The 13,645-nt window shown below is 40.8% G+C and overlaps 1 protein-coding gene across 1 annotated transcript in view; it reads left to right on the top strand.

The window, feature by feature from the left end:
* The window catches only part of LOC111547851, a 117,605-nt gene that overhangs the window by 28,944 nt on the left and 75,016 nt on the right, over positions 1 to 13,645 (top strand). Inside the window, exons 5-6 of the mRNA XM_026455013.1 lie at positions 797 to 934; positions 4,848 to 4,945. Of these exons, the coding sequence (XP_026310798.1) occupies positions 797 to 934; positions 4,848 to 4,945 (236 nt within the window). The remainder of the gene's footprint in view (positions 1 to 796; positions 935 to 4,847; positions 4,946 to 13,645) is intronic.

Raw genomic sequence — 13,645 nt, forward strand, 5'->3', positions numbered from 1 at the left:
ACAGACCATCCTGAGTTAGACGGAGAGATTCCAGTTCTGGGTATTTCTGAGAGATTTATTGTCATTAACATTCTTTAGTCAATGCTATTATCTCTACAAAACTTGACACATTTTACAATATGGAAGTGTTTCCTGGCTTTACATATACAGGCCTTCCATCTCAGCTCCCATATTTCTTTACCTAGAGGTGATGCTAATGATTTCTTCTTTCCTTAATCTTATTTTTCTCTATCATAGGGATGAAATCCTATACAATATATATCTATGTAGGGAGAAATACAGATATATAGAAAATTTTCAAGCTATAGAATTATTTCAGGTGCTGAATAGAAAATTCTTTATGGGACAAACAGAACCATATGTTCTGGAGTTGCACTCATCTCTAAGGATGCTGTTTTTTAAAAAGGTTTGGAAAATATCTCATAGATAATACATACCCTCCCTCAAGCCCATCCAACAATAAAATAATCCCTAAACTCAATAATAAATAATCCACACGCCTACAGCATTCTTGCAGGTATACACACTGTTCTGTTTCAGGATCAGGGACATGAGAATAGAAAAGGTTGATTTTTAGTATATTGTATTTTTGAAGAATGGACTGACAATTTTTTTTGCTTGCCATGGTATATTTAATATAGGATGCTGTTTTACATTTTTTTACCACTTCTCTTCAAAGCTGGTGTATGGATCCTTACATCTTTGAATATGAATAAAAATTATCATGACAGTATTATGGAAAAGAAAGAAGTCTAATACATACATTTCTTGTACTGTTTTCTTTTTCTTCTTCCAGGAAAGCCAGTTTGGCTATTAAGGCAACCTGTCGACACAGAGCAGAGCAAGATAAGGCCAGGTTTCAGAAAGAATAGCTGTTTACCATCAAAGCAACTGGGTTCCACACAGACATGGTATATTATACACAAAGACGAAGGTAAATGCTTCATGGTTTTTATGAATAATTTACTGTGCTTATATAAATGCACTAGAGCCTCTAGAATTCTTACTGATCATATTACTTTCCTTTCTATTGTTAAAAAAATAGCTAGCTCATCAAATGTAATTTTAAAAGTCAGTTTTCTGGATTCCCCCTCTCTCTCTGCCCCACAACCTGATGCTTCTGGTGTGTTAACACCTGTATATCAGACAAGAATGATTTTTTCCACGTGATAAATGCCATTTTGGTGATGCCATATAATGAAAATGTACTAGATTTTCATTTATCAAAGTGTTTTTCTCTGCTCAGTTTCAAAAAAAACAGGAGTTTTACTTGGAGTGATATATTTCTTGGGTTAATTTATATTTTATAAATATGTGAAATTATTAATTCATTCTATCTGTAGCATGTGTGGACCCTGAAGCTTATGGCAGTGCCGTTATCTGTTGTAGGGATGCAAACATGCTCTTTGATGTGTTATTCTTGGGGACTTGGGAGGATAAAGATGGAATACTCATTTGGCCCAGCTCTCCAGATGGGATGAAAATGCAGCAGTGGTTTATGTGCATTTCCACAGAGCAAGGTTGTAACTTTCTATTCTGTACCATGTTGTAGATAACAGGAAACTTCAGGAAGTAGCAGTCTTAGCTGATTTTGCTCCGGCCTCTCTAGGATGGGGCAATGGGCATCACCAGTGCACAAACGTGCCTTCCGGCACATGCTTGCCTCAGTAAACTCCCTGCACGTTCACTGTGTCATGTGGAGTATCCTACCCGTGAAAGATGTCAAAAGTAAACCATCATCCTCATATACAATACCAACATATCCTAAATCTTGTTCTATGTGCTTTATTTATATTAACTACCTTGTTCTGGTTTTGTTTTTGTTCTTTTTTTGAGACCGGGTCTCATTCTGTTGCCCAGGCTGGAGTGCAGTGGTGCAGTCATGGCTCAGTGCAGCCTCAAACTCCTTGTCTCAAGCATACTACCATCTCAGCCTCCTGCGTAGCTGATACCACAGGCACATGACACTACACTGGCTAACTTTTAAAGTTATTGTAGAGATGGCATTCCACTATGTTGTTCAGGCTAGTCTTGAACTCCTGGCCTCAAGCTATTCTCCTGCCTTGGCTTCCCAAAGTGTTGGGATTACAGGCATGAACCACTGTGCCTGGCCTTAACTACCTTTTTTAAAATTTAATTATTATTATTATCTTTTTTGTGAGGCCAGGTCTCTCTCTGTTGTCCAGTCTGGAGTGCAGTGGCACGGTCTTGGTTCACTGCAGCCTAAAACTCCTGGGCTCAAGTGATCCTCCCACCTCAGCCTCCTGAGTAGCTGGAATCACAAGTGTATACCACCATACCTGGCTAATTTTTGTATTTTTTGTAGACACAGAGTCTCACTTTGTTACCCAGGCTGCTCTTCAACCCCTGGGCTCAAGTGATCCTCCCACCTTGGCCTCCCAAAATGCTGGGATTACAGGCATGAGGCCACCATGCTTGGCCTATTTAACTACCTTAATACAATAACCCAGTAAGGTGGGCTTTTTAAATAGACTTGACTAACAGATGAGCAAAGTGAGGCACAGAGTGGTTACCCATATATCTCTCTTATTCTCTGGCCCCACATCTGTGTTCTTATAGTGGATGTAGACTGATTCTTGGCATTGAGACTTATTTTTGGTTTTATCTTTTTGGGACTTTTTCTTCTTTAATGTATTAATTCATTCTTTCAGTCAGTAAATATGTTGAGGGACAGTATGGGACAAGCACTATGGTAGGTGCTGAGGATGTAGACACAAACAAGACAGACATAATGGTGGCCCCACAAAGCTTATAGTCTATTGGGAAGACTGATGTTAAACAGATAAGAACAGTAGACTGCATTGGTGGTTGGGGAAATTCTAGGTGCTGTTGAGGAAGCAAAGCGGGTAATCTAATCCCGTTTTGGGGTCAGAATCACTTCCCAGCAGGGGACTGAAAAGTAGCCAAGTGAAGAGAAAAGAGAAAATTGACCTCCATGGAGGAAAGCCCAGGGGAAGGCAGGTAGGAGGTCTGTCAAACAAAGAGAAGTTGTTGCTTGGGGGAACTGAACGCTCAGGTTAGGTCTGGAGTGTGGAGCTGGGAGTGGGAGACGGTGGGAAAGAGACACTGGAGAAGCTGGCGGGGTGGAGGGTGGAGGACCCAGTAGGCCACTGTGAGTTTGTACTTTACCTCCAAAGAGAAACCTTTAAAGGGATAATCAGGGAAGTGATGCCATCTGATACACACCATCAAAAAGATCTCCCACTGCTTAGTGGACAGTGTTCTGAAGTGGAGGCAAAATTGTATTTAGAAAGCCATTAGTTGACTGTTGTAGTAATCCCCCAACCATTGGAGATGCTTCTTTTATCACTCCACGTGTGGGGATGCTGACAAATTCTCTCCTCAATCTGCAGACATTCAGCATGGTAAGGCACAAAGTGCCTATGTTGCACCAAAGACCTGTGAGTAAGAATATGTAGGATTCGTGTAGCCAGGTTGGACTGATCCAAGGCCAAGCAGCCTGTGTGCTCAACTGAGGAGTGCTAGGGAGAAATGGAGCTCTGGGCAACATAGGTAGACCCTGTCTCTACAAAAAATAAAAAAATTTAGCCGGGGGCAGTGGCTCACACCTGTAATCCCAGCACTTTGGAAGGCCGAGGCGGGCAGATCACGAGGTCAGGAGATCAAGACCATCCTGGCAGAACCCGTCTCTACTGAAAATACAAAAAAGTAGCCAGGCATGGTGGCGGGCGCCTGTAGTCCCAGCTACTCGGAAGGCTGAGGCAAGAAAATGGCATGAACTGGGGAGGCAGAGCTTGCAGTGAGCCAAGATCACGCCACTGCACTCCAGCCTGGGTGACAGAGGGAGACTCAGTCTCAAAAAAAAAAAAAAAGAAAAAAAAGTTTAGTGGAGCATGTTGGCATGTTGGCTCTCACTTGTAGCTCCAGTTACTTTGGGAGGCTAAGGTGGGTAGATGGCTTGAGCCTGGGAGGTTGAAGCTGCAGTGAGCCATGATTGCACAACTGTACTCCAGCCTGGTCAGTGTTTATAGTATGAAGTTGAAGCATACATACACCTACAAAAGGTGACAACATATTAAGAGACAACCAAGATTATATTATTATTTTTGTTTGCCTTAGGCACTTTTGCTTTTGTGGGCCTCCTTCTTTATCAAAGAAAAATTTAAAAATACATCCTATAAATGTGTTTAAAAAAGAATATAATCCAGGCTGGATTTGTTATTCTTATTTTCTGTTTTCTAATTCTCATTTTAAAACAAATTAAACATTTTTGTGGACCTCTAGGCACTACGCTACTACTGCCTAATGGGTAAGATGGTCCTGCTTCCAAATAAAAGACACAGTGAGAAAAAAAACTCCGAAGAGGAGGAGATTTGATGTAAACTATGGCTCTGTGGGATTCAAATTTAGCCAAAAGATGATGCTAAGTGGTTAGTGTCCAGGGCGAGGTGGAGATAGAATGGGCAGCTGGGTCGAGTCTTGAGTGCAGTGAGAAGGAAGCAGGGACAGCTGCATAGTGAGAGAGGCTGGAGATCCCTTTTTATCTGATGCCAGCTGTGGAGTGTGGGAGGAGATTACTAAAAGACACTATGCAGGGTGGGGCAGAGACCAACATGGGCCATTGTGGGCAGGGAAGGGCCCATGGGAAAGACGAGATCTTCTGTGGGTCCTGGGACCCTGGCCAGGACTCTGAGATCCAGAGAGTAGAGTAGGTGGATCCTGGGGATAATGGCAGGGACAGGGGCAAGACTATGCAAGGCAATCCAGACAGGCACATTGAAACAGGAGAGAGGTAGTGGCTACTATGACTTGGATCATTCCCCATTCATGGCAACTTTATTCTAGTGCTCCTTCTTGTGTTGCAGAGCCCATGGTTTATAGACACCCTTGCAGCTGGAGTTCTGGATGTGAATTAGCCTGGACCAATCAGATGCATCTCATGAGACTTCAATTCACACCTAAGGTGGGAGAAGCATAGTGTATGACACAATTTTGCAAAAGATAAAGCCATATTGCCTGAATCCAGTTCAAGCTTCTGCTTGCATTGTGTCTACTAAGCCATCACATGGCTGAACCTAGAGTCAAAGAGGCAGGGCAGATTACTGCAAAGTTACATGGCAAAGGGCACCAATACAGGGAGAGGTGAAGAACTACAGCCATTATGGCAATTCATTACAGGGAGTAACATGATACAATTCCCATGTTAAAAGGACCACTCCAGCAACTGTGTGGAGAACAGATTGAAGGGGAGCAAGATTAGAAAGAAAGGGAGAACACACAGGAGGTTATGGTAAGAGTCCAAGTTAGAAATGAGTTTGGAGCAGTAGTAGCAGTAGGGATGGTGAGAACAGGTCAAATTCTGTACATATTTTGAGGATAGAGCTGACAGCACTTGCTGATGGCTGAGATGTATGATATGAGAAGTAGAAAGGAATGAAAGGTGATATTCTGGTTTCTGGCCTTAGCAAGCAGTTGTCACTTCTTTTGAGGCTCCAGTAGTCCAAGAAGTGATTAGATGCATGGGGAATACATGAATGTGTTCACTTGTGATAATTCATTGAGCTGTAAATACTGTGCGTTATTTGCATGGCTTTCTGCAATGTTACATATGTTGCCTCTCACTTAAAAACCTAAGAAAAATTTGGTAGAAAGATGTTTAATAAATACGGAGAGTCAGGCTCACCACTTCCTCTAACTCATCCCCTTGACTCATAGACTCTTCTTTTCAACTATCTGTTGAATTTATTCTTTCTTTCCATCTTCCTTGTTCACGCTTCAGTTCAGACCTCTTGCCTGGACGATTGCAGTAAAGCTAATTTATCTCACTGACTCTGGTCCCCTGTCTATCCTCACACTATGGCAGGAACATCTTTATAAAATACAAATCTGATCATGGCTCTTTCCTGAAAAAAGTTATTTCTTTATGGTATAAAGGTCAAACTCTTTCAGGTCTGGCCTCTACCTCACCATAACCAATCTTCCACTGCCCTCTCTTTCCCACTCTGTATTACAGCCTTCATGGACTGTTCGCAGACCATGCAACACCCTGGAGCTTGTGCACGGGCGCGCCTCTACCTGGAATGCCCTCCTTCCTTTGTTGGCCTGGATAAGACCCCACCCAATTGCCTGCACCTCTGTGAAGTCCTCTTGGTTCCTAGGCAAAGCCTCTCCCTCCTTTGTGCAAGCACTTGGCTTTACCTTCCATGTATTATTATAAATATCATACTGTATTGTAATTGTTTTTTAAGGCAAAGCTTATTTTCTATTTCCTATTAAAGAGGCCTGAATAAAGTGAGGGAATTAGCCATTTAGATATGACCTATACAAAAAAGTAATAGAGGGAAGAAGCACCCCAAATCTCAACATGTAAAATCTCCCTTTTCAGTCTCTTTTTAATGCTATTTTCTTCTAACATAGTTGGAAACATACAATATAAATTTTGCCTTACTTCTTCATGTAGTAACAGTGATTTTTTTTCTCTTGGTATTTAAAAATGCTTTATGTATTTTTGTGAAAAACCTATTTCCATGATGCTTCTCAGCACCTTCTTTATTTGTTTTTACGTGTGCTATTTGACCATCAATTTATTGGACTTAGTGCTTTTTATTGATTTGCATAAGCTTTTTATATATATAAATAATCCATTTTTTTAGTTTAAAAATATCATTTAGAGCTGTATTAGGCTGCAAGAAACAGAAAACTAGGCACGTTATTTTTCCATTGCTGTGTAACAAATGATCACACACTTGATGGCTGAAACCAAACAAATTTATCATCTTACAGTTCTGGAGGTCAAGGGGCCAAAATGTATCTCATTGGGCCAAAATGGAAGTGTCTTCAAGGCTGTGCTTCCTTCTGGGGGCTCCAAGGGAGCATCTGTTTCCCTGCCTTGTCCAGTCTCTAGAGGCTGCCTGTATTCCCTGGCTCACAATCCCTTTCTCCGTTTTCAAAACCAGCAATGACAGGCTGAGTCGTTTGCACATTTGCACTCCCACCTTTGCTTTTGTTATCACATCTTCTTCTCTCTCTCCTGCCTCCCTCTTCCCTCCTTTTTTTTAAAGCCAGTGTCTCACTTTGTTGCCCAGGCAGGAGTGTGGTGGTGCAATCATAGGTCACTGCAGCCTCAACCTTCTGGGCTCAAACAATCCTTATGTCTCAGCTTCCCAAGCAGCAAGACTACAGGTGCACACCACCACACTTGGCTAATTGTTTTTATTTTTTTGTAGTGACAAGGGTCTCACTATGTTGCCCAGGCTGGTCTGGAACTATTGGCCTCAAGTGATCCTTGCACCTTGGCCTCCCAAAGCACTGTGATTATGGGCATGAGCCACTGAACCCAGTCTACTTTTATAGACATTTTTTAATTACATTGAGCCTACCTGGACAATCCAGAATAATCTTCCTATTTTAAAATTAGCTGAGTAGCAACCCTAATTCCATCTGCAACCTTAATTCCTCTTTGCCATGTAACATAACATAGGCATGGGTTCAGGGGATTAGGATGTAGATATCCCTGGTGGGGAAGGGGTGGGGACATTATTTTGCCTCCCATACCAGGCATATAAACAAGTGAAGTGTTTACTTGTCTTACATAAAAAGAAGTCTGGGGGAGTGGTGGAGAGGATCACAAAGAGAAAAATAAACAAAAAAGAAGGTTAGGGTTAGCATGACAACTTAATTATGCCATCAAGTATCCAGTCTCTTTCCATCTTTCTGTTATACCATCCTTAGCGTATGAGCCTTTGACTCTGTGCTTATTGCCTCATGGTTGCCAGATGGCTGTTGAGTATCTAGGCATTTCATCCATGCTCCAGGAAAGAAAAAAGTGGCCGTGTGAAGGGCAGAGGAATGAAAGATGGAAGAGCATGTCAGCTGAGTATACGTCCTAGGTCAGATTCTCTAGAAGCAGCCCCTCACCCATTCATATGCTAGTGATTTACTAAGGAAGTGTTTCCAGGAGAAATCTGTAAATGGAATAAAGAAGGCAGCACAGAGAAGAGAAAGCCAAACAAGAGTGATTTTGGGTCAAGGACCAGCTTCAGCCCCGTCTCAAGAGGAATCCTGAGCGTAAATTAAACTAGAGTTTCTGTCAGTTTGAAGCAAAGTAGCTCAGTGTACAGACTCCTGCTCTGGTTGAGGGGGAGGAGTAGTGGTGGTTGCAGTGGTGGGGATTGACCATCCAGGCCCTTCAGACATCCAGGCAAAGAAGCTGTAACAACCCAAAGTAGTGATCTGAAGAAAGTGACAGGTGCCTGTTGTTAGGGATACAACTCAGAGAAATAAGGGAGTGAGCTCACTGAGCAGGTAGAGAGTTGGAGGCGGTCTGGGCAGAGTACCATGACTTTGCTGCAGTTTGTCTCTTTTATTATATAAGGCTTCTCTGGAGGCCCTACTTAGCAAGCTCCAATACAGTCTTTTGAGCCAGACTTATCATATAGCCACGTCTTCTAGCTGCAAACATGTCTAAAACGGGATTTCTGATTGGATACATTGCCACTTTTACAAAACTGTGGGTCTGGCCAGGTGCTGTGGTTTATGCCTGTAATCCCAATGCTCTGGAAGGCTGAGGCGAGTGGACCACTTGAGGTCATGAGTTCACAACCAGCCTGGCCAACATGGTGAAACCCCATCTATACTAAAACTACAAAAATCAGCTGGGTGTGGTGATGTGTACCTGTAATCTCAGCTACTTGGGAGGCTGAGACGGGAGACTCACTTGAATCTGGGAGGCGGAGGTTGCAGTGAGCTGAGATAGCACCACTGCACTCCAACCTGGGTGATAGAGTAAGACTCTGTCTCAACAAAAAAACAAACAAAAAAAAGGTTGGGGGCGGGTTCTGTTAGTAAAGTAAAAAGGAGAGAACCATGCTAGGTAGACAACCACAGACTCTGCCAAAATATATTTCTCATTTTGTTTACTTTAACTTTTGGTCATTTTTTTTTTTTTTTTTTTTTTTTTGGAGACGGAGTCTTGCTCTGTCGCCCAGGCTGGAGTGCAGTGGCTGAATCTTAGCTCACTGCAACCTCCGCCTCCCGGGTTTACGCCATTCTCCTGCCTCAGCCTCCCGAGTAGCTGGGACTACAGGCGTCCGCCACCTCGCCCGGCTAGTTTTTTGTATTTTTTTAGTAGAGACGGGGTTTCACCCTGTTCGCCAGGATGGTCTCGATCTCCTGACCTCGCGATCCGCCCGTCTCGGCCTCCCAAAGTGCTGGGATTACAGGCTTGAGCCACCGCGCCCGGCCACTTTTGGTCATTTTTTAAAACAAAAGATTAGAACTTTTACATAGTATTTTCTTTTGTAATTTCTTCCAATATATCAAAGTTACAATTCCCTTCTTAAACAGAGGTCTGATAAATGTCAACCTATATTTTATTTGTTTTTTCTAGTTCATAAAAATATTTAACTCTATTCTATCTATAACTTATTTTGGTGAATAATGTCAAGTGATGCTATAGGTGATTTTTTTCACTAATTCCTAACCAATTTTCCCAATATTATGTGTGTGTGTGTATACCCATATGTACATGCAAACACTATATTCTATTTGTTGTCTATGTGTGCCACTCCAGTGGTCTGTTGATCCTTTTGTCACATTTTAAAAAGTAATGTGGTTTTATAATATATTTTTATTGTGATAGGGCAAGCACCCATCCTCATTTCTTTTTAATTTTTCTTGCTTTGTCACCCAGGCTGGAGTGTAGTGGCACCATCTCTGCTCACTGCAACCTCCGCCTCTTGGGTTCAAGCGATTCTCCAGCCTCAGCCTCCCGAGTAGCGGGGATTACAGGCACCCATCACCATGCCCGACTAATTTTGCAATTTTAGTAGGGACGGGGTTTCATCATGTTGGTCAAGCTTGTCTTCAACTCCTGACCTCAGGTGATCCACCTGCCTTGGCAGATCTCCGAAAATACTGGGGTTACAGGAGTGAGCCACCATGCCCGGCCTTTTTTCTTTCAAATTAGTATGGGTTTCATAAAATTACTTTCAACATTTATTGATAAGATCATGTAATTTTTCTAACTGATCAATTTATATGCATGTTATTACTTAGCTCTGTTACATAACATCTTGAGCTTCAATTTTCTTCCCCCAAAAGAAGGTGTTCAATTAGGTGACTTTCAGGCTCCCATCCAGGTCTAACGTTTTATCATCCTAAGAATTGTCTGTCTTGGAAGAAGATTCCACATGGTAACCATGTTGAACTCAGTAGTTGTTGCTTTCTGCATGAACCAGTAAGTGCCCGTATGTAAGGTGTGAGGTGACGGCACTTCTAGAAACTCAGTAGTCTTTAGTCTTCCTGCCAGTACACTTCACTTTTCCTGACCAGCCTAATAGCTTCCTTCCTCAGGCTCCAAAACTGGCATTTCTAAAGAAAAAGTAGATGGAAACAACAACTCAGATCATAATAGTAAAAATAATAAATTACTATATTGATCTATATTTGATTGGTAAGTTAAACTTAGAACTGTGCCTGGTACTTATAAACATAACATAATTACCAGCTGTCATATTTTGTTGTTATTTTTTAATTGACTATTTCATAATACATGTTGAGATGGGAGATCTGAATTTATTCATCCTTTAGTTAGTCTCAGTTTACTCTTGCTTCTTATAGAGTTAGGATCTTCTCTTTCTGAAACTCTCTAAAATTTTGTTCTAGTGTTTAGTTCTGTTCTCATGTTTTTTGCACAATGTGGCTCCTAAATGCTAGTCAACTACTTCATCTGGTGCTTATCTAAGGAAACTGTTTTCCTTAAAATACTGAAGAAAAGACTTGCTATGTTGGACTTAGTGAGAGGTGATATGTCAGTTTTCAGTAGATCCTGATTATTTGCAGATTGCACCTTTGTGAATCCACCTACTCACTGAAATTAATTTGTAACCCCCAAATCAATATTTGCTGTGCTTTCACACTCATTCACAGACCTGCAACAAACAGTGAAAAACTGAGCTGCTCAGTGCACAAGTTTCCCAGCTGAGGCTGAACCAGGCAATGTTCTGCTGTCTTGTTTCAGTTCTCATATTGTCAACTGTCCTTTCTGAGATCAATTTAATGCCATATTTTTTTTGTTTTTTGTTTTTTTTTCATTTTTGTGCTCTTGTTGGTGATTTTGCTGTTTAAGATGCCCTTCAAGCACAGTGCTGAAGTGTTGTTTAGTGTTCCTATGCTCAAAAAGTCTTTGATGTGCCTTACAGAGAAAAAAAATGTGTGTTTGATAAGCTTTGTTCAGGCATGAGTTATAGTGCTGTTGGCTCTAAGTTCAATGTTAATGTATCAACAATGTATATTAAAGAAGGTTTCTTTAAACAGAAACACATATAAAACAAGGTTACATCTCAATTATGAAAATGTTGTGACCAGAGGCTTGAAGGACCCTAACCTGGTATGTCCTCTAGGACAATGGCTCAGGATTTGCTAATTTAGTGTTTGCAGTAACTTTATAGAACATACCTACCACAAATAATGAGAATCAAGTGTCCTTTTCTATGGAATATTCCAGGATTATTTGGGCTACTTGTGAATTTCAACCTTGAGTGTATTCATGCCACTCCCCACTCCCCAAAGATGGGACTTCCCTGTATCTTACTTGAGCATGAAACAAGTAGCATTTACTATGCTTTCTTTCTTGAGGTCATTTAGACCTTGTTATTTAAAAGTCTAGTGAGGGTGGTTCATTGTTTAATTTCACAATGTCATATATTCAGTATCATCCTTAAAAAACAATGACTTGTATTAGGAGTACTGAATATAGTTTTTAGGGAGGAAGGTAAAATTGCACTCTGATTAATGATGTTATGGATTTCTCAGTTACTTAGGGAAAGCATTTTCTTTTTTTTTTTTTTTTTTTTTTTTTTTCTTTTTTTTTTTTTTTTTTTTTTTTGAGTCAGAGTCTCTTGTTCTGTCACCCAGGCTGGAGTGCAGTGGCACGATCTTGGCTCACTGCAATCTCCGCCTCTTGGATTCAAGTGACTCTCCTGAGTCAGCCTCCCGAATAGCTGGGATCACAGGTGCACACCACCATGCCCAGCGAATTTTTGTATTTTTAGTAGAGATGGGGTTTCACTATGTTGGCCAGGCTGGTCTCAAACTCCAGACCTCAAGTGATCCATCTGCACTGGCCTCCCAAAGTGCTGGGACTACAAGCATGAGGAAATGGTTAGGAAAGCATTTTCTTAATGATAAAAATAGTTGCCATTAAGTTCTAGCATGTTCCAAGCACTGTACTAAACACTTTAGATACATTATTTTATTGTATCTTCACAACAACCCTGCAAAATAGTACTTGTATTTATTTCACAAATGAGCATGTGAAGATCAGGGAGCTAGATTTAAATCCACATCTATTTGACCTTAAAGTCCAGGTCGTTCTACTAAAGCATTTGCAATAGGCACTGAAAGTCCATGTTAGCTGTTCTTCCTTTTGTATACTGAACAAAGCACATTAGGAGAACATGAATCAAGTTTACTCATCTAAATTGAATGTGTCACATCAGCATCATCTTGACCCAAGGATGGCAAGCAATATAATGAGCATAAGACAGAATCTACAAATTTGACTCATGGTTTGTTACTTTAACCAAGAAAGAGAACTGTATAGGAGAGAAAGGGAAAGCCACCCACCAGACCATCTATTTTTCTATTTTAATTAATAATTAACTATAATACACAAATACTTGTCTAATATCTACATTTCATAACCTGAAAAAGTCACATAATTCCAGAAATAGCACCTTTAGCTCCAGCATGCACTGACAAGGCAACTGCACTTGCTATGTCAAACACATAAAACAGATTCTTTCTGCCAAAACTCTCCGGGTAATGGTAATTAAATAGATGTTTGGTTACTCCTATCCTATATTCTGCACTAAGTTGATTAACCTGTTTAATGAGTATATGAGAATAACCAAAGCTGACCTCACATCAAAGAGTGCCATTATTGCTGTGTGCTGACCTGAATTTTAATTGTGCACTAGGTTCTTTAATTGCACCAGGGATGTGCTAGAGAATAGAGTAAGTATTTTAAGCGGCAGTGGGTTTCTTGTCCCAGATGTGTTCAGTTACTTGTAACATGCCGTATTAGACGCTGATTTACACATCCAGGCTCTGAACACTCTCCATCTTTATAAAGATTCGCAGTTCAACAGTTATGTTTGATGCAATTGGCAGTGGTGATTAGTTTATATGGTAAAACTTACCTTCATGTATGATTAAACATTACAAAGGAGTTGAGAAAAAAAGAGTCTGTAAACGAGTCAACAGTGAATAAATTCAGATCCAAACAGTGTTTGAGTCTCCATTAAGGTCTCTCACCTTGGTCTTCAGGTCTTCAGCCTCCATGAGAATCCTTAAAGGCTGATGTGTTTTCTTTATTGAGCACTGTCACCAAGGACCAATTGTTACTTCAATCTACAAGTACCAGGTGGTAGACAATAGGAAGCCAGTTCTTAAGTGATAACATTGATTTTTTTAAAGAACCCCAGAACTCAATAATATTGACTGCAGTCTTCTTGCCAATTCTCCTTTAGTTTATTTTTGTAAGCAACTTGAAGAGGGTATTTTAGCTAACCACTTGTGAGAAGGTGAAGATGTTCTGAACTCATTTTTCATAGCAGTACTTTTAAAGAAAAAATTGAAGGTCATATACTTCTGCTGCTTA

Source organism: Piliocolobus tephrosceles, chromosome 3 (genome assembly GCF_002776525.5).
Source record: "Piliocolobus tephrosceles isolate RC106 chromosome 3, ASM277652v3, whole genome shotgun sequence".
Classification (NCBI taxonomy): domain Eukaryota; kingdom Metazoa; phylum Chordata; class Mammalia; order Primates; family Cercopithecidae; genus Piliocolobus; species Piliocolobus tephrosceles.